Below are 26,070 nucleotides of genomic sequence, written 5' to 3'. Positions count from 1 at the left end.
ACACAACTTAGCAACTGAGCATGCAGACATTTTACTATGAGTAAAACTTTCTTAATGGGAGAAATTTGGACTCAGGGAAATCATATAGAAGGAAAAGTACAAAGATATGAGAAGAGACCTTTCAACAACATGGGAGGCTAAGCTGACAGGAAGACCCTCCCCCTACAAAACAAAAATGCTAGATAAAAAATGCAATTCTTTTTTAATAAAGAGCCAAACTTTTAAATAATAAAAAGGGGAAATCTCCGAAGTATTTAAAATAAAAAGAACTCAAACCAGAAGTAAGCTTCAGTTGTCACAGTGGCAGCAAAAGAGGGTGTCAGATACTGATACATGGCTTGGCTGCTAAAATTTTAATGCCCATATGAGTATAGTTTTCATGGTATCAGTCTTTTTGGATCAAAGAACTAAAATAGAGTACCCTATTAAAAGTCAAGTCCGATCAGTGAAACAAGGGTCAGGAAAAATTCCTCATGCTAATCTAGAAAATTGGCAAGAAAGTTTACCATATATCCAGGTCTCTAATTGGGGGGAATAAATCTCCTGAGGATAAACTGAAACCCTAAGCAAGTAACAGATAAGGAGCTATACTAACTGCAGGGTGCAAGATCCTAAAGACAGATCCTAAACTCAACAAAATCAAATGCAAAACCTCTCTGTAGAAACATGCAGAGTCCAGGGTATAATAGGCTCCCTGCTATTATATGAATTCACAGTCAACAACAACCACACAAGGAAACAGATCACAATGAGAGAATGTCAGCAGACCAAATAGTTGAAAGAATTTGCACCACTGTAAGAGCTAGAAATAATACAACAATATTAAAGAGACTGTAATATTGAAGAGCATACAACATAAAACAGGCAGATCTGAAAAAGAATCAAGTGAAACCTCTAGAATTTTTTTGAAACTATGGTTATTGAAATTGAAAACTTAATGGATGACTTAAAAGAGTCGATAAGAGTTGAAGAGAACTGTATAAAAGATTTGAGAAAATCATCCAGAATGTAGCAAGGAGAAAGACAGAAAGAAAACTATGAAAGCAAGATAAAGAGGTTTGGAGAATAGAATGAAAAGACCCAAAATACACTTAAGATTTTATGAAGAGGATACTACAGAATAAGGGAGAAAAATCTGAAAGATAAGAATTGTCCAGCATTGAATAGAAACTGAAGTTCTCAGGTTAGGAAGGCAAACCAGGTTCCAAGCAGGAAAACCAAAATCAAATCCAAGCTTAGAAAATAAAGACCTGCAGAAACAGGAAGACAAAACAGATAAATCTTAAAATAACCAAAAAAGAAAGACAGCTTGCCTAAAAAGGAATGACAAAACTGAAAATAAAATAGTATCTTCAATGAACTAAGATAGGTACAGAATTTTATACCTAACTAAACTACTAACAAAAATTAAGGTTCTATACATACACTCTTTAAAAAAAGACCAAAAGGATTTCCTATCATTGGAGGAGGCCACCAAGAGAAGAGGAGCTTGAGCTGGAGGCTCCTCACCTCCTCCTCTCTCCTTACAATGTAAGTTTGTTCAGACCATTGTTTCCACACTGGGAGCTATTTCAGGGACAAAGCCTTGAGAGAGGAATGTATTTTTAAGACCATCTGTACTGAATCCCATTAAGGCCTCCACATAAACTCTTTTAAGATTCTGGTTGGTGGATGCAAAGATCAATTCACCTTGCAGCTACCCAAGACAAGACTAGTGTGTAAGTTTCTTTTCTTATTAAAACTGCCACTTAAGAATCCAGAATAGTCTGCCTCTTTCTTTGGTCTCTCCTTACCCTCTGAGAGAAGGGATTCAAATTTCACCTGGGAAATTTGTGAAACCACAAATTTCACCTGTGGTTGTGAATCAACACCTACTTTTATACACAATTCCCAAGGTTGGGGGGGTGGGTACTACTAAAGGGTGTGAATAATTTAAAGAAGAATGATTAAAGAATACCTTAATATCTGTTACAAGGTAGAAGGGGGAAGAAAGGAGTGAAGTTATCTAAGGCACAAATTAAGTCCATTTAAGACAGATGGAATATTGAATGACACTTTTCCAAGACAGATGAAATATTGAATGACACTTTTCCAATACTGCAGAAAAATTCCTTGGAAGAGGAAAAATCTTTTCATGACAGGAGAGAAAATGTCTGGCACACAGAGAGATATTCCAACATACAGTGTGACTTCAGAGAAAATTTCAAGGCACAAGTATGACCACCTGATCCAGGTGCTAGAGAACATGTTCACCTAAAAAGAGCAAAGACCCTCTGGGGAATATGAAACAACAGAACAGAGCTTCACTGTGACTTCCACAAAGGACTCTGAAGTACAAATAATGAACTAAAAAGCAAAACAGTTATCATCATGAATCTCAAAAATTAATATTCTAGGTAGTACAATATCTTCTTCAAATTCCGCTCTCTACTGCTTAATGAAATAACGTATTCTCTGGACCGTCTACTTGATTTAAAAAGAAAAAGGTAATATGAAAGAACAAGATCTTAGTAGAAGGAAAGAAGTCTTAAAAATTAGGGCAGAAATAAATGCAAAAGAAACAAAAGAGGCTATAGCAAAAATCAACAAAGCCGAAAGCTGGTTCTTTGAAAGGATAAATAAAATTGGCAAACCATTAGCCAGACTCATCAAGAAACAAAGGCAGAAAAATCAAATCAATAAAATTAGAAATGAAAATGGGAGAGATCACAACAGACAACACAGAAATACAAAGGATCATAAGAGACTACTATCAGCAATTATATGCCAATAAAAAGGACAACATGGAAGAAACGGAAAAATTCTTAGAAAAGTACAACTTTCGAAAACTGAACCAGGAAGAAATAGAAAATCTTAACAGGCCCATCACAAGCACGGAAATTGAAACTGTAATCAGAAATCTTCCAGCAAACAAAAGCCCAGGTCCAGATGGCTTCACAGCCGAATTCTACCAAAAATTTAGAGAAGAGCTAACACCTATCCTACTCAAACTCTTCCAGAAAATTGCAGAGGAAGGTAAACTTCCAAACTCATTCTATCAGGCCACCATCACCCTAATACCAAAACCTGACAGAGATACTACAAAAAAAGAAAACTACAGGCCAATATCACTGATGAACATAGATGCAAAAATCCTTAACAAAATTCTAGCAAACAGAATCCAACAACACATTAAAAAGATCATACACCATGACCAAGTGGGCTTTATCCCAGGGATGCAAGGATTCCTCAATATCCGCAAAGCAATCAATATAAGTCACCACATTAACAAATTGAAAAATGAAAACCATATGATTATCTCAACAGATGCAGAGAAAGCCTTTGACAAAATTCAACATCCATTTATGATAAAAACTCTCCAGAAAGCAGGAATAGAAGGAACATACCTCAACATAATAAAAGCTATATATGACAAACCCACAGCAAACATTATCCTCAATGGTGAAAAATTGAAAGCATTTCCCCTAAAGTCAGGAACAAGACAAGGGTGCCCACTGTCACCGCTACTATTCAACACAGTTTTGGAAGTTTTGGCCACAGCAAGCAGAGCAGAAAAAGAAATAAAAGGAATCCAAATTGGAAAAGAAGTAAAACTCTCACTGTTTGCAGATGACATGATCCTCTGCATGGAAAACCCTAAAGACTCCACCAGAAAATTACGAGAGCTAATCAATGAATATAGTAAAGTTGCAGGATATAAAATCAACACACAGAAATCCCTTGCATTCCTATACACTAATAATGAGAAAGTAGAAAAAGAAATTAAGGAAACAATTCCATTCACCACTGCAACGAAAGGAATAAAATACTTAGAAATATATCTACCTAAAGAAACTAAAGACCTATATATGGGAAACTATAAAACACTGGTGAAAGAAATCAAAGAGAACACTAATAGATGGAGAAATATACCATGTTCATGGATTGGAAGAATCAGTATAGTGAAAATGAGTATACTACCCAAAGCAATCTACAGATTCAATGCAATCCCTATCAAGCTACCAGCGGTATTCTTCAAGAGGTAGAACAAATAATTTCACAATTTGTATGGAAATACAAAAAACCTCGAATAGCCAAAGCAATCTTGAGAAAGAACAATGGAACTAGAGGAATCAACCTGCCTGACTTCAGGCTCTACTACAAAGCCACAGTTATCAAGACAGTATGGTACTGGCACCAGGACAGAAATATAGATCAATGGAACAAAACAGAAAGCCCAGAGATAAATCCACACACCTATGGACACTTTATCTTCAACAAAGGAGGCAAGAATATACAATGGAGAAAAGACAATCTCTTTAACAAGTGGTGCTGGGAAAACTGGTCAACCACTTGTAAAAGAATGAAACTAGAACACTTTCTAACACCATACACAAAAATAAACTCAAAATGGATTAAAGATCTAAACGTAAGACCAGAAACTATGAAACTCCTAGAGGAGAACATAGGCAAAACACTCTCCAACATAAATCACAGCAGGATCCTCTATGACCCACCTCCCAGAATTCTGGAAATAAAAGCAAAAATAAACAAATGGGATCTAATTAAAATTAAAAGCTTCTGCACAACAAAGGAAACTATCAGCAAGGTGAAAAGACAGCCTTCGGAATGGGAGAAAATAATAGCAAATGAAGCAACTGACAAACAACTAATCTCAAAAATATACAAGCAACTTATGCAGCTCAATTCCAGAAAAATAAATGACCCAATCAAAAAATGGGCCAAAGAACTAAACAGACATTTCTCCAAAGAAGACAAAGAGACAGCTAACAAACACATGAAAAGATGCTCAACATCACTCATTATCGGAGAAATGCAAATCAAAACCACAATTGAGGTACCATTTCACACCAGTCAGAATGGCTGCGATCCAAAAGTCTACAAGCAATAAATGCTGGAGAGGGTGTGGAGAAAAGGGAACCCTCCTACACTGTTGGTGGGAATGCAAACTAGTACAGCCACTATGGAGAACAGTGTGGAGATTCCTTAAAAAATTGCAAATAGAACTCCCTTACAACCCAGCAATCCCACTGCTGGGCATACACACCGAGGAAACCAGAATTGAAAGAGACACGTGTACCCCAATGTTCATCGAAGCACTGTTTATAATAGCCAGGACATGGAAGCAACCTAGATGTCCATCAGCAGATGAATGGATGAGAAAGCTGTGGTACATATACACAATGGAGTATTACTCAGCCATGAAAAAGAATACATTTGAATCAGTTCTAATGAGGTGGATGAAATTAGAGCCGATTATACAGAGTGAAGTAAGCCAGAAAGAAAAACACCAACACGGTATACTAACACATATATACGGAATTTAGAAAGATGGTAACGATAACCCTGTATGTGAGAGAGCAAAAGAGACACAGATCTATAGAACAGTCTTCTGGACTCTGTGGGAGAGGGAGAGGGTGGGATGAGTTGGGAGAATGGCATTGAAACATGTATAATATCATATAAGAAATGAATCGCCAGTCTAGGTTCGATGCAGGATACAGGATGTTTGGGGCTGGTGCACTGGGATGACCCAGAGAGATGGTTTGAGGAGGGAAGTGGGAGGGGGGATTCAGGATTGGGAACACGTGTACACCCGTGGAGGATTCATGTTGAGGTATGGCAAAACCAATACAGTATTGTAAAGTAAAATAAAGTAAAATTTTAAAAAAAGAAAAAAAAAAGAAAGAACAAGATCTATCTCATGGATTTATCTCTTCCCCATCACCCATCACTCTTATTTAACCAGCCTCTCCCAGTCAGATCTTGGCGAAAACAGCTGAGTTGCCCTGAAGCATTTTTGATGGCAATCAGAGTGACTTCCAGCCTGGGAACTTCAAGGAATTCCTCCTACCTGAGAATAAAACAATGCTTAAAGGTAAGCTCTCAGAGATTTAGTGTTAATGGAAAAATTGCTCCAATTAGTGTTTGAAGTTTCCAAGAAAAGAAATCTACAGGCATACAAACCCCAAATACTTTGGAACACACACATAATTCCCAGCATTCCTAGCTTCTATATAATTTCCCCTATTTCAAAATTAAAGTAAATGTATCAATGTCTCCAAAAGAAAAAAAAATCAAATAAAGCTTTATAAAGTATTTTAAGAGTAAATGCCCTAAAGCATTAAATGCTTTAAGAGTAAAAGTCACAGATTTTTTTTAAATTCAAGTTATTTAAAGGACTTACATAGCATTCCAAACATACTAATATCTCTCTCCATAACTCCCACTGAGAACCCAGTTTCGATCCAGAAAGAGCTCAGAATTTAGAGTCCATGATACTCCCTGATACAAACATCTTTTATTAGAAATTTATAAATTTTATAAATTTTACTAAAGACTGAACTGTCTTTAGTAAAAGAGTGAAAGTGTTTTGTTTTATTCAGTGTTGATAATTATTGAATAGTCTCAGTACGGGTTAAACTGTGTTCCCACCAACATTCATATAGTAACGTTCCATCCCCTAGCACTCCACAATGTGACTTATTAAAAAATAATAAGGATGCTTCAGATACAGTTAGTTAAGATGAGGTTCATACTGGAGTTCAGTTCAGTCACTCAGTTGTGTCTGACTCTTTGAGACACCATGGGCTGCAGCACGCCAGGCCTCCCCGTCCATCACCAACTCCTGGAGTTTACTTCAACTCATATCCATTGAGTTGGTGATGCCATCCAACCATCTCATCCTCTGTCATCGCCTTGTCCTCCCACCTTCAATCTTTCCCAGCATCAGGGTCTTTTCTAATCAGTCAGTTCTTTGCATCAGGTGGCCAAAGTATTGGAATTTCAGCTTCAGCATCAGTCCTTCCAATGAATATTCAGGACTGGTTTCCTTTAAGATGAACTGGTTGGCTCTCCTTGCAGTCTAAGGGACTCTCAAGAGTCTTCTCCAACACCCCAGTTCAAAAGCATCAATTCTTTGGTGCTCAGCTTTCTTTATAGTCCAACTGTCACATCCATACATGACCACTGGAAAAACCATAACTTTGACTGGACAGCCCTTGTTGGTAAAGTAATGTCTCTGCTTTTTAATATGCTGTCGAGGTTGGTCATAATTTTTCTTCCAAAGAGCAAGCATCTTTTAATTTCATGGCTGCAGTCATCATCTGCAGTGATTTTGGAGCCCAGAAAAATAAAGTTTGTCACTGTTTCCACTGTTTCCCGATCTACTTGCCATGAAGTTATGGGACCAGATGTCACGATCTTAGTTTTTGAATGTTGAGTTTTAAGCCAACTTTTTCACTCTCCTCTTTTCACTTTCATCAAGAGGCTCTTTAGTTCTTTGCTTTCTTCCATAAGGGAAGTATCATCTGCATATCTGAGGTTACTGATATTTCTCCTGGCAATCTTGATTCCAGCCTGTGCTTCATCCAGCCCAGCATTTCTCATGATGTACTCTGCGTATAAGTTAAATAAGCAGAGTGACAATATACAGTCTTGACATACTCCTTTTCCTTTTTTAAACCAGTCTGTTGTTCCATGTCCAGTTCTAACTGTTGCTTCTTGACCTGCATACAGGTTTCTCAAGAGGCAGGTCAGGTGGACTGGTATTCCCATCTCTTTCAGAATTTTCCACAGTTTGTCGTGATCCACACAGTCAAAGGCTTTGGCATAGTCAATAAAGCAGAAGTAGATGTTTTTCTGGAACTCTCATGCTTTCTCAGTGATCCAACGGACGTTGGCAATTTGATCTCTGATTCCTCTGCCTTTTCTAAACCCAGCTTGAACATCTGGAAGTGCACAGTTCACGTACAGTTGAAGCCTGGCTTGGAGAATTTTGAGCATTACTTTGCTAGCGTGAGATGAGTGCAACTGTGTGATAGTTTGAGAATTCGTTGGCATTGCGTTTCTTTGGGACTGGAATGAAAACTGACCTTTTCCAGTCCTGTGGCCACTGCTGAGTTTTCCAAATTTGCTGGCATATTGAGTACAGCACTTTCACAGCATCATATTTTAGGATTTGAAAGAGTGGGCCAATAATCCAAAATAGCAGATGTCCTTATCAAAAAGGGAAAATTAACGCAGCACACAGAGAGGCCACCCTGTGAACATGAAGACAGAGATCTGTCCATCTACAAGCCAGAGAACCCCAATGATCACCAGCGAAGCACCCGGAGCCACGAGAGACACATGAGGCAGATTCTTCCCCACAACCCTCAGCAGGAAACAGCCCTGCCAACATCTTAACTGCAGGTCTCTAGGCTCCACAACTGTGAGACAGCAGATTTCTGTTGCTCAAACCACCCAGTGTGGCACTTTATTATGGCAGCCCTCACAAATCAACACAGGGCCCCCTTTGCCATACCTTCCTGGGCACATCTCCTTAATTTTACACATTTCTCAAAACAGACGAAAGTGGCAAAAGATAACTTGTAGAAACATAACGCAAAGTCCATACAAGCCTCAGTTGCCTCATATGTAAAATAAAGTTAACATCAATTTTGAGAACGATGTATCTAGTTCCTAGTCCACAGTAATGACTCAAAACTAAGATGGTAGCTGTGACTATTAGAAGTAAAAATGGTGCCACTAAGACATGTGAGCTGAAGTGTTTCCTCAGAAGTCCCTGCCAACCAGGTTGTCTGCAACAGATGACTTCACCAGGCTCCAACTCTCACCAGCCTGAGTAGGTACCTTAAATTTATATCCAAGTCTCAGACAATGCAGGCTTCTCTGGTGGCTCAGAAGTAAAGAATCCGCCTGCCAACGCAGGAGACACAGGTTTAATCCCTGGGTTGGAAAGATCCCCTGGAGAAGGAATTGGCAACCCACTCCAGTATTCTTGCCTGGGAAATCCCATGGACAGAGGAGCCTGGCAGGCTACGATCCATAGGATTGCAAAGAGTCGGACATGATTTAGGGATTAAACAAGTCAGACGTTGCAATCAAAGTATCCCATGTTGCTTTATATCACCGTCAACTGTGGTCACTGCCCTCAAAGCAAACCATTTTCCTTCCCTCTTCCTCTCATTCCCTGTTTCCTCTCTCCTGACCCATTCATTCACATCCTATTTCCTCACATATCCTATGGCTTCCAAACCATCTTCACATAGTGAAACTCACTCAGTCATGTCCAATTCTTTGCGACCCCATGGACTGTAACCTGCCAGGCTCCTCTGTCCATAGGATTCTCCAGGCCAGAATACTGGAGTGGGTAGCCATTCCCTTCTCCAGGGGATCTTCCCAACCCAGGTCTCCCACTTTGCAGGTGGATTCTTTGTGGTCTGAACCACCAGGGAAGCCCTCCCCACAGTAACCCCCCAATCTAATTCCCACTTTAGCTGAAATAAGGTTTTTCATCATTGATGCCCCCTCCCTCACAGACTTCCTGAGTGGAGTCCGCTCATTCTCCAGCACCCGAGGTCAGAAGAGGAGGGTCATCATTTAATCCACACCCAATATGTCATTCCTCTACCTTCAGAAAAAACATCTTCCATTTTGAGGTGTATGCCACCTGACACCCTCTAACCTTCTTCATCATTGTTGGCAGCCACATGAAGACTTCTGAATAATTGTTATTAAATACAAACTTGATGCCTGACTCACTGTCTTCCTTACTTTAAGCTCTGTTATTATCCAGATTATGGTAACATCCATAATATATTCCATAGACTCAAGTTCCTTGATATCAATTCCATAATCTTCATTTCTACTCAAGCTGAATTGTATGATCAATCACTCTGGCTATTCTCACCAATTAATCCCAAATTCCTTGTTATATATTGTGCTTCACAAGCAAAATCTCAACTCTTGTCAGTCAATACATCCAGATTTGACTCTATGATTCATCTCTTCAGTCTCTCTTAATTATTCATTTTTAATTGGAGGATAATTATTGTACAATATTGGATTGGTTTCTGCCACATATCAACATGAATCAGCCAGAGGAATACATATGTCCCCTCCCTCTTGTTTAACTTATATGCAGAGTACATTATGCGAAATGCTGGACTGGATGAAGCACAAGCTGGAATCAAGATTGCAGGGAGAAATGTCAATAACCTCAGATATGCAGATGACACCACCCTCATGGCAGAAAGCAAAGAGAAACTAAAGGGCCTCTTGATGAAAGTGAAAGAGGAGAGTGAAAAAGTTGGCTTAAAGCTCAACATTCAAAAACTAAGATCATGGCATCTGGTCCCATCACTTCATAGCAAAAAGATGGGAAAACAATGGAAACAAGTGACAGACTTTATTTTCTTGGCCTCCAAAATCACTGCAGATGGTGCAGCCATGAAATTAAAAGATGCTTGCTCCTTGGAATAAAAGCTATGATGAACCTAAACAGCATATTAAAAAGTAGAGACATTTCTTGGCTGACAAAGATCTGTCTAGTCAAAGCTATGGTTTTCCCAGTAGTCATGTATGGATGTAAGTTGGACCATAAAGAAAGCTGAGTGCTGGAGAATCGATGCTTTTGAACTGTGGTGTTGGAGAAGACTCTTGAGAGTCCCTTGGACTGCAAGGAGATCCAACCAGCCCATCCTAAAGGAAATCAGTCCTAAATATTCATTGGAAAGATTGATGCTAAAGCTCCAATACTTTGGCTACCTGATGCAAAGAACTGACTCATTAGAAAAGACCCTGATGCTGGAAAAGATTGAAGGCAGGAAGAGAAGAGGTCGACAGAGAATGAGGTGGTTGGATGGCATCACCAACTTGATAGACGTGAGTTTGAGCAAGTTCCGGGAGTTGGTGATAGACAGGGAAGCATGGTGTGCTGCTATCTATTGGGCTGCAAAGAGTTCGACATGACTGAGTGACTGAACTGAACTGATTCTTCTCAAACATACCCTATTTCTTTAGCCACACCTGCTCAATGAAATCCAAGTCCTAGATGAAACAAAAGATAAAACTCAGAAATTATACCCAGGTTGCTGAGAGTTGCTGGAGAAAATCACCCAGGTAGGCAGCATACAAGCACTACAAATTCATATTTTGAACCACAGCTCATCCTGGTTTGAAACTGTCTCTGTGTCCATTGATACCCTGTACCTCTCAAACTCCACCAGTTTTCTAAAATCTTACTTACCCTTCTGCCAGTTCCCTCCTCGCATCAAATGACCCTCCTTTTCCTTTGAGTAAAGAAAGAGTCCATCAGACAAGAAGTCATCCAACATCCTGCATCTTCACCTACCACCTTGACCATGACCGTACCTATCAGTGGTCCACTTGGCTCCTATCACACTGAGCCCAAGGTCTTCTCCTTTGGAGAACAACCAATCCTTCTACTTTGCATCCTATCTCCTCTTGTTTTCTCAAAGTACTGGTTTTATAAATCATCTGTTCTCTCTGGCATATTTTATCTCTTCTATTCTACTGACTCTCTTCTAGCAGCATTTAAATATCTTTCCTGTCTCCCACCTTAAAAGAATATGTTCTTTCTCAAGTCCAATAACTAATGATTATTGAGAATTTATTGTGTGAAAGGGATTGTGCTAAGTTTTGGACATCTAGTATTTCAATCCTCACATCAGCCTTACAAAGCAGATAATACTATCCCCAGTTACTGATAGTGAAGCACAGAGAAGTTAAGAGCACACAAAAAGTACTTGGTGGAGCCCATTTTCCAAGCCAGGCATCAGATGCCAGAACCTATGCTATAAACCATGATGTTATGTTTCTTGACAGAAACATACTGCATTCGTTAGCTCCATTTTCTTACCCATCATTTCAGCCTCCTGGCTCCACAACTCCTAAAAAACAGTCTATTTTAATGTAGCCTTTTGGTTTAGCCTTTACTTTCAGTAACCTTATAAACAGATAGAGCTGACAACACCTTCTGCTTAAAACTAACCACTTTTCATATTTCCAAACATTGCTCATTCTTATTTCTCTTCCTACTTACCTGGACTCTCCTTTCCAGAATCTTTTATAAATTTCCCTTCTGTCTTTTAAGTATTTATTTATTTGGCTGGGCAGGGAGTGGGGGGCAGGGGGAGAAAGAGTAGCATATGGGATCTAGTTCCCTGACCAGGGATCAAATCTAAGCCCCCTGCATTGGAAACACAGGAGTATTAGCTGCTGGACCACCAGGGAAGTTCCTCCCTTTTGTCTTTTAAATGCTGTGTTTGCCATAGTTCTTGCCTGTCTCCCTTCTTTACTCAATCTACATGCTCTCTTTAGATGATCTCATTCATTCCAATGGCTTTAGCTGTCATCTGCATAAGTTTCAAGTGGACAGAACCATTACTTGGCACTATTCACACTAACACTGACAGCTGGAAATGCTGAGGGGTAATACCTGGAGATTGACAGGCCACCCAAACAGATCCACACAGGGAGACATTTACTTTCATAAATTCACCATCAACCAATGTCTGGCTCACAGACTTGCAAACTCAAACTTTTAACTTGACACTGTCAGACTATTTTAAACAATAGAGACAGATGCATAAAGCTGGTGTGCCAAATTGTGAGTTACCAATGAGGACTATAACTGTCTGGTGAATCTGATGTATATGCCAGTGTGATCAGAACATTCTCTTCCCATAAGTAAAATTCATGAGGTTAAAAATTCCTGGGAGGCTGTTTAGTGAGGGACCAAAACAAGGAGCGCTAATAGTATGATCCAAATATGTAATGACATCATTACGTTTTTATAAAGATAAACAGTCTACCACCACAGCTGGAACACTGCTCACGATGGACTAGCTATTTAAGCATAGAATGAACTCTCTGAACCTTAGATAAAATTTGGCAAAAAAAAAAAGTCTGGTTTAAAAATGGGCAGTGGATCTGAAGAGACATTTTTCCAAAGACATACAGATGGATACAGATGGTCAACAGGTAAATGAAAACTACGCAACATCATTAATCATCAGGGAAACGCAAATCACACCCACAGTGGGTTATCACTTCACACCTGTCAGAACAGCTATGATCAAAAAGACAAAGAAATACAGTGTTGGTGAGGCTATGGAGAAAAGGGAATCTTTCTGCACTATTAGTGAGAATATAAATTGGTGCAATCACTATGGAAAACAATGTGGAGGTCCCTCAAAAAATTAAAAACAGTTCTACCATAAGATCCAGCAGCTCCATGGCTGGGTATTTATTGAAAGAAAACAAAAACACTAACATGGAAAGATACATGAACTGCCAAGTTCAAGGCAGCATTATTTACAGCAGCCAAGATATGGAAGCAACCGAAGTGTCCATTTATGGATGAATGGAAAAAGAAAATGGGACGTGCATACACAAAGAGAGAGAGAGAGAGAGAGAGAGAGAAAGAAAAGGACTATTATTCAGTCGTAAAAAAGGAAACCTTGCCATTTGCAACCAAATGGATGGACCTTGATAGGTTTATGCTAAGTGAAATCAGACAAAGACAAATACTGTATGTTCTCACTGATATGTGGACGCTAAAAAAATTTTTTTAAACACTGATACAGAGAACAGATTGGTGGTTGTCAGGGGCAGAGAGTAGGCAAAATGAGAGAAGGGGGTCAAAGGTACAAACGCAGTTATAAAATAAGTAAGTCATGGGGCTTTAATGTACAACATGGTGACTACAGTCAAGACTGTATTGTATATGTGAAAGTTTCTAAGAGAGTAACTCTTAAAAGCTCTCATCACAGGAAAAAGCATTTTGTAACATGTATGGTCACAGATACTGACTTATCATGGTGATCATATCAAGACAGACAGATATCAAACCACCATACTGTGCAATTGAAACCAATATCATGTCAATTACACAATTTTTAACAAAAATAACTTGGTTGTACAATGTCTAAGTCTGCTTCTGTGACTTTTTCATTGTTGACCTCGACACTTTTGGTTGAGACTTTATTTTGGACAAGTTAATGTATAAGGAACTGATAAGCAAGACTCCCATCCTGAGAGTAACAGTGTCTCTTAAAGCTAACTTTACCTATCTTTTCTCTTTAATCATATGCCAATTTCACATTTTAATCTACAAAAGGCAATATTTCCCTTTTCTCCATGTTTTAAAGGCCGAGTCCACTCTTTTGAACTCTGTTAATAACTCTGAAATCCATAGCCTTTTTCCTATGCCCAAGTCACCTCAATTTTCCTCCCTGAATTGCTATGATGGCCTCAGGTTTTCTCTCTGAGCTCTCAGGATTGCCTTGTTCCAATCTGTCCAAAAGATAAGGATTTAAAATGAAAACCCAAACATGTCACTTCCAGGTTCCTGAAAGCTTTCAGGAGGAAATCCAAACTCCTTAATATTTTTGTCAAACTGCTTTTACTCATGCACTATTCTCCAGGTAACACTTCTAGAAAACCTTTGCTAACCACCACCCTCTTTAATGCAGTATCAGGGACACTGCTCTCAGCTCACACAATCCCCTATGCTTATTTTTCCACTATAAAATGTTTCACAGTTTATAATATTGTTATTTCTCTAGCCCTTCTCCCTAAAGACTATTAATGTCTTGTAAGCTATGCCTCATCTTTGAATCAAAGGCACCTAGCATGGTCCTTGACAAATGGTAACTTTATTACCTCTAATTATAGGCAAGCAGAATCATAAAGCTCACTAAGAATGGTTATTGTTTGACCAAAAACAAACTATACATAAAACCAAATTCTGATTTACTATCAATCAATTAAAGGGCTGTTTCTCAACTTAATATGAAAAAAAAAAAAAACACCTTTCATCCTGCAGGAGTCAAAGATGATGTTTTAAAATAGAAACATCTCCAACACATTTAACACATTTGATACATCAAGATTCAGTCCCTATACTTCAAGACAAAGCTTTCACTGTGCAAACTATCTCTGTATCCTCAGAAAATAACCAGTGATATGGGATCTAGACACTCCGGTTAAAACAGTCTATCATCCTAGGAAACAAATTTATCATTGTCTAACCAAAATCTCTCACTCTTAAATTTTAGCTCATTTCCTTTAGATTTCTGTTGGGCTTAAATCTTTTTCCTCATGAAAACCCTTCTTCCTGCAGGATCTGCCAAAGGCAAAGGGACACTCATAGTTTCTTGGCTCCTTTTTTTTTTTTTTTTTAATATGTTGAAACTGAAAACATTCAATTTGAAGTTTAGTTCATGTAAATTTGTATAGGTTTTCAAGGTCTCAATGTGCAATATTTTCCTTGTAAAAATCTTTCTATTCTTCTGTTCAGAAAAAAATTCTAAAAGAATATTTTCATTACAAAAGTCTTAGAGTGTTCTTTTTTTAACACTGTGTAGGTCCTGCAGAACCATACAAAGTCATTGACAGTTCAAAATTTTTATTACTATGAAACGCAAGTGAAGAGATATGTAATGCTGCTAATTCTCCCAATGAATCAAGTCCTTGCCACTTGGAGTCTCTTTGCGGTCCATTATCATTCAGTAAGTTATGATCACTAAAAGCATCAACTTAGGTAATAATCTAGCAATGCACTGGTTTTTATAGGTAAAGAAACAGAAGTCTGGCAAGGTTAAATGATTTGTTTAAATGACAAGAACAAGGAAGAGAACACAAATCTTCACTTCCAAATTGGAGACTCTACTACATTGTGTTTCCATTTTGTAAGATGTTGGGTGAATTATTTATCAAAACTAGTTTCAATTTTAGCTTCAAGAACGAAACAATCTTTCCAGTCGTTGGAAAAAGCAATATAATTCCAAACATTTCCAATTCCTCTACTGCCATTGTCTTTTAAATTCTCTCCAAACAGGCTTTCATTCCCAACGAAATGAGACATTTCCAATGTCTCACCATTTCTTGGTGAAACATCAATAATATCGACATTGCTAAATAGATTAGCCAATCCTCAGGCCTCTTATTAACTAACCAATTAGTGATTCTTCCTTGAAAGTTTTCCTCTCTTGACTTCCAGTTACACTCTTCTCTCTCTCTCTTCAGTTTCTTAGGCTGCTTTGTTCTTTTATTCTTGTCTCTAACTGCTCAACGTTGGAGGATGCCAGAACTGGGTCCTCAGACCTTCACTGATTCTTCATCTAATAGGTCCTTCAGTGGTCCCACATAGCCTCACCTGATTATCATCGTATACACACCTTCTGATCTCAAATTTATGTTTCTGACCCAGACCTCTCCCCTGAACTCTAATCTTATATATCCAACTGCCTTTGAACCATCTCCACTTGGATAACAAAGTCATCTCAAACTTAACCGTATAGCCAAAAATAAAGACCTCAGTCTCCCGCTGTTCCTCAAACCTGCTCATGGTTCCTCTTCTGCATCTCAGTAAATCACTACACTATGCTTCCACTCACTCAGGCCAAATCCTCAGAATCTGTCTTGCCTACTATCATTTTTCTCTCACATCTAATTCATCACTAAATCCCTTTGGTCTCATCTCCAAAATATATATAGAACCCAACCATTTCTCAAACTTTTCACAGCTACCAACTTCACCCAAAATATATCACCCTCTTCTGCACCTGGCTCTTATGACTGGAGGAGCTGTGTCACTGCGTCCCACAAGACACCTTCTATATTAAGGCCACTCTTTCAAGACCAGGAGACATAACTGATATACTTTACATATAGAAACAAACACAAAGAGTTAGGCAAAAGCAGGAGATAAATGAATACCTTCCAAACATAAGATAAAAACCCCAGAAAAGAACTCACCAAAACACTAACAGCAATTTACCAGGTAAATAGCTAAAAGTCATAAATAAGGTTAACGATCTTGGAAGAAGAATGGATGAACTCAGTGAGCTTCAACAAAGAGAAAATATTAAAAAGAATCAGTCAAAACTGAAGAAACAATAAAATGAAAAATACACTAAAAGAAATCAACAGTAGAATTGAGGATACAGAGAACAGATCAGTGATCTGGAAGACAGAGTAGTGGAAATCTCCCAACTCCAACAGCAGAAAGAAAGAGAATAAGAAAAAGATACAGTTCAGGATACCTCTAAGATAACATCAAGCATAGTTAACATTCACACTACAGGAGCTCCAGGAGGAGGAATAGAAAGAAAGGATATGAAACCAATTTGAAGAAATAACAACTGAAAACTTATCTAACTTGGCAAAGGAAACAGACACCTAAGTCCAGGAAGCACCAAAAGTCCCAACAAGATGAACCCAGAGAGACCCATATAAAGATATATTACACTTAAAATGCCAAATGTTAAAAAAAAAAAAAGAATCTTAAAAGCAGCAAGAGATAAACACCTAGCTACATACAAGGGTACCCTGTAAGACCATCAGTTAATTTTCAGCAGAAACTGTACAAGCCAGAAGAAACTGGCACTATATATATATATATATATACACATATATATATACATATATACACACACACACACACACACAGACACACTCTGAAGAAAAACAGCTTACAATCAAGAATATTGTACCTGGCAAGGTTATCATTCATAATTGAAGAAAAGATAAAGAGTTTCCCAGAAAAGCACAAGCTAAAAGGAGTTCATTCCCACTAAACTGGCCTTACAAAAAAGTATTAAAGGGACTTCTTTGGCAACCAACTCCAGTACTCTTGCCTAGAAAATCCCATGGATGGAGGAGACTGGTGTCCATGGGGTGGCAAAGAGTCAGACACGACTGAGCAACTTCACTTTCACTTTCACTTTAACTAGAAAAGACAAAAACCAAACCAAGCAAAATAAAACAAATTATTAAAGGAAAAAAATCACTGATAAAAGCAAACATATAGCAAAGGTTCAACCATCTATGGAGAAGGCAATGGCACCCACTCCAGTACTCTTGCCTGGAAAATCCCATGGATGGAGGAGCCTGGAAGGCTGCAGTCCATGGGGTGGCTAAGAGTCAGACACAACTGAGTGACTTCACTTTCACTTTTCACTTTCATGCACTGGAGAAGGAAATGTCAACCCACTCCAGTGTTCTTGCCTGGAGAATCCCAGGGACGGGGGAGCCTGGTGGGCTGCCGTCTATGGGGTCACACAGAGTCAGACACGACTGAAGCGACTTAGCAGCAGCAGCAGCAACCATCTATAAAACTAGCATGAAGGTCAAAAGACAAAAGAAAAATCATTGATTTTAAAATAATCAGTCAAGCAATATACAGAACAAAAAGATATGAATATGACCTCCAAAGTATAAAATGTTGAGAATAGAGAAGTAAAAATTTAGTGTTTTCAGAATGTACTTGAACTTAAGTGACTAATTGCTTGTTATATTTACATAGGTTGTTACATACAAACCTCATGGCAACCACAAACACAAAATTGATACTCGAAACACAAAAAATAAAGAGAAAGAAATACAAACACACACACAGACCAAAAAAAAAAAAAGGTCATCAAATCACAAGGGAAGAGAACAAGAGAAGGAAAGAAGGAACAGAGGACAACTAAGAAAAATAACCAGAAAACAACTAACAAAATGGCAGTAAGTACAACCTATGACTAATTACTCTAAATGCAAACTGACTAAGTGCTCCAGTCAAAAGACATAAGGTGGCTGAATGGATTTTTTAATAGCCTGTATCTACACTGCCTGCAAAAGACTCACTTCAGTTGTAAAAACATAGATTAAAAGTGAAGGAATGAAACAAAGATATTCCACACAAACAAACAAAATGAATTGTTGGAGTAGCAATAAGAATATCAGACAAAACAGGCTTTAAAACAAAGAAGAATGTTACATAATTATAAAGGGAACAATCCAATAAAAGGATAATACTTATAATATGCACCCAACAGAGACAAACCTAAATATAAAACATTAACAGACATATAGGGACAAATTGAGAGTAATACAATAATAATAGAGGACTGGAACATACTATTTGCATCAATGACTAGCTCATCCAAAGAGAAAATCAATAAGAAAAAGTCAGCCTTAAATGACACAGTAGACCAGATGGACATAATAGACTATTATAGAACATTCCATCCCCAAACAGCAAAATACACATTCTTTTCAAGTACACACGGAACATTCTCCAGAGGTTAGGGGTGGGACTGAAAGTTCCAACCCTCTAATCGCAGGGATGAGTCTCCTGGCAGTGAGCCCTCATTCTTCAGTGGAGTCCAAAAGTCACCTCATTAACACGACAGAAGATATCTTTATGGTTCTCATCAATTAGGAAATTTCAAGAGTTTTAAGAGTTGCCTACCAGAAAAGGTGACAAAGATCAAATATTTATTTCATATTACAAATCACAGTATCACATATGTCCACACAGGAAATTGCCCACAAATAGTTACAGAAGTATTATTCATACCAGTCAAAAAGTGGAAACAACTCAAATATCCATTATCGATTAAAAGATAAACTATAAATAAACCATATCTATAAAATGGATTATTATTTGGGCATAAAAATGAATTACTGATATATGCTATGATGTGTATAAATCTTAAAAACATTATGCTAAAGTGAAAGAAGTCAGTCAAAAAAAGATAATATATGATTCCATTCATATGAAATTCTAGAATAGGAAAAGCCACAGAGACAAAAAGTAAATTAGGAGCTGCTTAGGCCTGGGAGGAGGATAATACGGGGAGGGGGTGGGGGTGAGAGGACAGATAAATAAAAAGGCACAGGATGTCTCTTTAAAGTGAGGAAGATGTTCCAAACTTGACTGAGGATTGGTTGCATATATCTATATCACTGCTGACAGTGACTGCAGTCATGAAATTAAAAGATGCTTGGTCCTTGGAAGGAAAGCTATGACAAACCTAGACAGCATATTAAAAAGCAGAGACGTCACTTTGCTGACAAAGGTCCATATAGTCAAAACTACAGTTTTTCCAGTAGTCATGGATTAAGAGTTGGGACCAGAAAGAAGGCTGAAAACAAAAGAAATGATGCTTTAGAATTGTGGTGCTAGAGAAGACTCTTGAGATTCGCTTGTACTACAAGAACTTCAAACCAGTCAATCCTAAAGGAAAGCTCAAACTTCATGTTAGCCACTTGATGCGAGAGCCGACTCACTGGAAACTACCCTGATGCTGGGAAAGATTGAAGGCAAAGGAGAAAGGGGCGCTAGAGGATGAGATGGCTAGATAGCATCACTAAATCAATGGACATGAGTTTGAGCAAACTCTGAGAGATAGTGAAGGACAGGAAAGCCTGGCATGCTTAAGTTCATGAGGTCGCAAAGAGTTGGACATAAGCTAGTGACTGAACAACAGTAACAATCTCTGAATATACTATAAATCACAGAATGGTATGTTTTAAATGAGTGATTATATAGTACGGTCAATAAAGCTATTAAAAATTAATACACTAAATGCGATCATGAAAGTGGAAAACCCATCTTAAGCAGAGGTAGCATCAAAAAGTTGTCTTGACTTGCGATGACCCCGGTGCTCTGTGGAACTTCCTCCCACCATGGGTTACGCTGTTACTCCTCTAACACTAGCTTCCTACATTTTTCTGAGTGATTTTATTACCACCTTGTCAACTGGTTGACTTATTCCTCTTGTATGTCTATGTGAAAGTGTTAGTTGCTCAGTCATTCCAACTCTTGGCAACTGCATGGACTGTAGCCTGCCAGGCTCCTCTCAGTTCATGGGATTTCCCAGGCAAGAATACTACAGTGGGCTGCCATTCCCTTCTCCAGAGGATTGTCCCAACCCAGGGACCGAACCTGGGTCTCCTGCATTGTAGGCAGATTCTTTAATGTCTGAGCCACCTCCACTTCCATGTATTTTCATTTTTACCCCCACCTTAAAACATACAGCTTGCCCCCCACTATTATGCAGAGGCCCAAAGCAATCATGTGAAGGCCTTAAGGCCTCTGTCAAATGCCCGAGACTATATCCCAAATCTTATTCATTACTTCATCTAGCTAAATTCAACCGCAGATGCCAAAGCACTTTGAATAGCTATAAGCAAAGTTATTAATATAATTATATTAAATTACTACATCATTTATTTGCTTGTCAGTTGTATCAGGGACTGTGAAAAACTACCATGTGTGAAATAGTCATAAAACGTTACCGTTGGAAGTGACCTTAAAGATGTTCAAATCTAATTCTGCCATTTTATAATTGAGATAATGGATACAAAAATGTAAACAGACTTTTCCAATGTCACTCAGTAAGCCAGTAAATCTCCATTCAAGGCCTTTCTGTCCACTGGTGATTCCAAGTTGATAATCAACCAGAAGTACAAGGGAATCAAAAAGTCTTAATTATTGTACACACACACAAACAGAAAATGACATACAAAGATAATATTACAATCCATTATTGTGAGTTAGTAAAGGTTATTAGTATGTTTTAATTTCTATTCTCATCTTTAAGTTCAAAAACACTTTGAATCACAATGAAACTAGAATAGCTTTTGCTGAATTATACATACAATTAATTTTATGGAGCCAATTTAATCATTTTCTCTTATTATTTAATTCAAAATAATTTATTAGTCATTTTTTATTAGCATACTGTTTCCCCTAGTTTGAATCGTGATTGCCAAAACAAAGGAAAGTCAACTACAACAAATTTTCCTATTTGGTAACAACTGGAAGGGAGCACACCACAATAAAATTTATTCCAATAATTTTTTTCATATCATATCAAAATAAATATAATGATGATCTAGTTTCCATTTATGCCTTGAGGCAGTTTTTTGAGTTCTCTTTACAGCAACATCATTTCATAAAAGCTGTTTGGAGGAAAGCAAACTGTGGTGTCACAGAAAAGAATTTTTACTTTACGTTTTGCCAACGTCAGATTCATTGCTATAGAAGAAACATATTTAGCCTATTCCAAGCTTACAAAGTCTTGGTCTGAATCACAATTGGCATCTTCAGTTCAGTCGCTCAATCGTGTCCGACTCTTTGCGACTCCATGAATCACAGCACGCCAGGCCTCCCTGTCCATCACCAACTCCGGGAGTTCACTCAGACTCATGTCCATCGAGCCCGTGATGCCATCTAGCCATCTCATCCTCTGTCGTCCCCTTCTCCTCCTGCCCCCAGTCCCTCCCAGCATCAGGATCTTTTCCAATGAGTCAACTCTTAACATTTAACAAATTAAAACGTTGTAACACATGAGGTGTCTCACTGAGACAGCTAACACAGTAAACGATCATTCTTTATTCAAATATTAAAATTTTTATTTTTAATCAACATTGAATTTACTAAGGTTATATGTATAGCACAGAGGAGGACAGGTTATTGTTTTCATCATTTGAAGAACAAACAAAAATCCCAGAGTTTTTTTTCCCTCTAAACTCCTCCCCCTGCCAATTCTTTAATAGCTGAAACCTGCTTTGAACTCTCACATGCTTGTCAAAAGCACAAGGAAAGAATTTGAGATTCTCAATATCAAGTTTTCATTGTGAAGTGGCTGTGTCAAAGTCTTCAAAGTGAAAAAAATATTTCAATAAAAATGTGAGAGAACAGTGGGGGCGGACTTCAAGAAACCACTGCTTTATTTCTTCCACTGGGCAGTGAGTTGTGCTAATAAAACTCAGGTGGTGCTAGACAGCCAGCCCCAGGGCTCCCCAGGCACTGCTATCCTCACATTGACAATGAGGGCTCCTATGAGCCTCACAGAAAGGTGCCACTTTAAAGAGAAACTGAAAAAAGTAAAGAGGATCAAATTACCGCGCAGCAGCTGAAACCCATGGCTTTAGGGCAAAAAAATAAAGTGACTGTACTTCAACTACCTTTAAAGAGCACCGCCAAACCAAATTACATGCATTTCTACTGGAAGAGAGGAGGACATGTTTATTACCATCTGTGAGCCGAACTAATGATGATCTGGTGCGGCCATCAGTAGATTCAATTAACAAATGAATGGCTTATTTTCATCTCTTCAGTTCATTAGTAGTTATTGCTTACAAGCTTCCCTGTGTCTCACACAACAGGTTTTTCTCCCCCTAACTTGAGGGTTATCTTGAGAATGCTCCCAAGTTGGGTGTTAGCTGTTAAAAGTACTGCTGCTGAATACCCAATGTACCACTTGACCTTAAACATTCTTTAGTTTCAAATTTTTTAAGTTAATTAACTCTAACTTTGATATCATTGCTCTGGTTTTCATAATTCCACGCTTTCCAGGTTTGGGTACCACTGTGCAAGCACCCCAAACAAGCCATCTCCATGGCTGAGACATGAGCAGGTATCAGGGAGCAACTCCAGATGTAGGCGAGCAATTCTTTGTTACAACTGTATTCAGTTACACATTTAAAATGGTTCTGAAACTTACTGACACACAATTTCGAGGCATGAGAAACAACGTAATCATAAGGAATAACAAAGAACAAGTATTCCCCTTACCTGGGTCGTGGAAAGGCACCAAAGCAAAGTTGAAGAGAGGTCTCTTAGGTCTTTTCAAAGACGTCTCCAAAATTTTGGAAGCCCCCTCGATCACCTGAACTAGATCATCATACATGGAACCAGTCACATCAAACACAAAAGCCAAGGTGGAGGCCCCCTCGGGAATTTCTTCTGCCTCGACCTCCGACTGGGGGATTGCATCCTGCGCTCGGGAAGGATAAAGAAGAGCGAGCAGGAATATGGTGTGGATCATGTCCCAGGAAATCATTGTCTTTTTTTTTTTTCCTGGAGCGCCCAAGCACTCTGCTGAGCCCTCCTCAACAGGCAGCGGGTTTCCTCTCGGGGCAATTTATTCGACTCCAGAAACCTCTTTGAACTTGCCAAAAGTTGGGGGCTGAGAATCAGACGGCGACTAGCACCGAACCCGAAATCCCTGCACGGGGCCGGGTAGGCAAAGATGCGGCAGCCTTCGTCCGGACGCAGACTCCTTCGGGACGGCCGAGTGCCCGCGGCCCGGGCGGCGTGTGGCTGAGTGCGGGCGGCGCGCCCGGCCCATGCCCCGGGGACTGCTCCGAGCCAGCGGCGCCGCGCAGAGTCCGCTGCCCTCGTCGCCGCCGCCGCTCTCCGCCCGGACCAGCCGCCGCGGCTCCCAACTTTCCACTGCGCGCCGCCCGCCCGCCAGCGGGCCGGGGAGGGGAAGACGGGCTCGGCCTCGCCTCCTGATTGGTCGAGGGGACGCCCCCCACCTCCGCCTGGCTCTGGGGCCCCGCCTCCTGGAGGGCAACTTCTCCCCACCGAGTCCCGGGTCAACTGAGTACCAGGGAAGCGCTCCCGGGGTCCCCCCCCCGCGCCCACCCGCGCGGCGCCTCCCCTCCAAAACCCCGGGGTAAACAATGGCTTGCAAGAATGTGTGGCGAGGTCCCGAACCGAGGGACACTGCGCTAACCCGGTGCACAAAGGGGATTTGCCTTTTTTTTCCTACGATGCAAAACGCTACTTCAGACACCTCTTTCATAATACCCCCCCGCCCGCCCCCAAGAAGCCAAGACCACCCCCCTTGCGCAGCCCAGCTTCGCGTCCTCAGCCCTCAACCCAGCCGGGAGGGGGAGCTGGAACGGTCCTCCCGGCTGGGCTGCAGCCACATTATCACTCTGATCTCCTCGGGTACTGTGGGGCTTTGGTGGGGAGGGAGGGAGGAGAGAGCTGGACCGGTCAGAAACAGGAGGACAGGGAAAAGGGTTGTGGAGGGAAACGAGATAGAGACAGCGGGGCCTGGGTAGTCACTGAGTGTAGATGGAAAAGGTGATGGGAGTCAAAGCAGTTGGGTGTGATGAGTACCGGATGGAGGCTCAGCGCACCGGATGGGAGGGCGAGAGGCAAAGGAAGAGGGAGGGGGAGAGACACCGTCTGAAGGAGAAAATTGATTTTTTGTTAAATTTCACTATCAAGATTCATGCTTGCCGAGCAACATAAATCCTCCCCTCAGCATAGTGAGGCAGAATAATATCATTTCATATTTCCTCCCATAGAACACCCGTGTGCCCAGCCTCAGCCAAGACCCATTACAAAGGTGTTCCCCTCTGTGGCATTTTCTTGCTGATAAGTGAGGAAACCTCGCCCTGAAAAACAGTACAGCGTTTTTCCGTCTTGTCATTATTACATACATTTTGGTACCAGTAACGGATAAGAAGGTGGACAAAGAAAGTCAACCATAAGCTGAAGGTTCTTTGCCTCTTTTTAATAAAAATGTATTCACATCCTGCCAAAGGAGCTGCTATCCGGATCCTGGCATTTAAAGAGGGGCCAGCAGGCATCTTGATCCAGTTGGAATGTGTGTTAGACCACCCATCCAACACGGAGGCAGCCTCAGGAAGAGCCTGCTCCCCTGAGCCTCTTACACTTTAATCTGCAACTGTCTTCCCTTTCAGACCCAGCGACTCTGGAACCTGAGTTTATGATACCTATAAGTCATGTCATTTAAAGGAAGCAGCCTAGCCATTTGGGCTGAGTGAGAATATGAGAAGAAAGGAGGAAAGTATTTCCTCTCTAAGTAGTATTTAGAAAATGCTATTTGAGTAACCTACTCCTTTGTTTATCTTAAAGGGATTGCATTCTAAGTCTTAGACACTTCACTGAGACCTGAGCTGTTCCAGGTGTTCAGGGGAGGTGGTAGAGCTTGCTGATTAAGACTTCTGGGTCAGATAATCTGGGTGCAATGCCCAGCTGTGACCCTTAATTATGGTGTATCTTCAGAAGTTACCTACCTCTTCATGCCTTTGTTGATTCAGCTGTAAATGGAAATAATGATAGAAGAGACCTAATAAGGATTCAGTGATCTATCTTGGAAATTGTTTCATGTACACTTGAAAAAAATGTTGTTTGGTGGGAATTCTCCATAAATGTCAATTAGTTTGATAGTGTTGTTTGAATCTTCTGTATTCTTACTGATTTCTGCCTTCCTAACAGAACAAGCGGAATCAAAATCTGACTTAATTGTGGATTTGTCAATTTCTTCTGGTCCTTTTATGAGGTTTTGTTTGCTTCATGCATTTTGAAGCCTGTAATTATATGCATTAATACTTAGGATTATTATGTCAGCTTGATTAATTGATATGTTTATCATTGTGAAGTTACATTCATTATCCCTGGTAATATTATTTACTGTGGAATATGCTTTGTCTAATATTAATATAGCACTCCGGTTTTGATTAGTGTTTTAGCATGATGTATAACTTCCCATCCTATCACTTTTAACTTATTTGTGTATATTAAAATGTGTTTCCAGTAGTCACCTTAACATTGGGTCTTGCTTTTTTTATGCAAACAATCTCAGCCTTTTATTGAACTCTGTAGAGCTCATACTCTTTCCATTCAGTATGATTATGGATATGGTTGGGTTGAAA

The 26,070-nt window shown here is 39.6% G+C and overlaps 1 protein-coding gene across 1 annotated transcript in view; it reads right to left on the bottom strand.

Moving 5' to 3' along the window:
- The window catches only part of HMCN1 (hemicentin 1), a 537,345-nt gene extending 513,910 nt beyond the window's left edge, over positions 1-23,435 (bottom strand). Inside the window, exon 1 of the mRNA XM_052653879.1 lies at positions 23,168-23,435. Coding sequence (XP_052509839.1) covers positions 23,168-23,435 — 268 coding nt within the window. The remainder of the gene's footprint in view (positions 1-23,167) is intronic.
- Positions 23,436-26,070: the final 2,635 nt, after the last annotated feature.

This window comes from Budorcas taxicolor, chromosome 16, assembly GCF_023091745.1.
Source record: "Budorcas taxicolor isolate Tak-1 chromosome 16, Takin1.1, whole genome shotgun sequence".
NCBI lineage: Eukaryota > Metazoa > Chordata > Mammalia > Artiodactyla > Bovidae > Budorcas > Budorcas taxicolor.
Note: the sequence above shows the minus strand (reverse complement) of the source record. Positions and strands in the feature narration are given on the sequence as shown.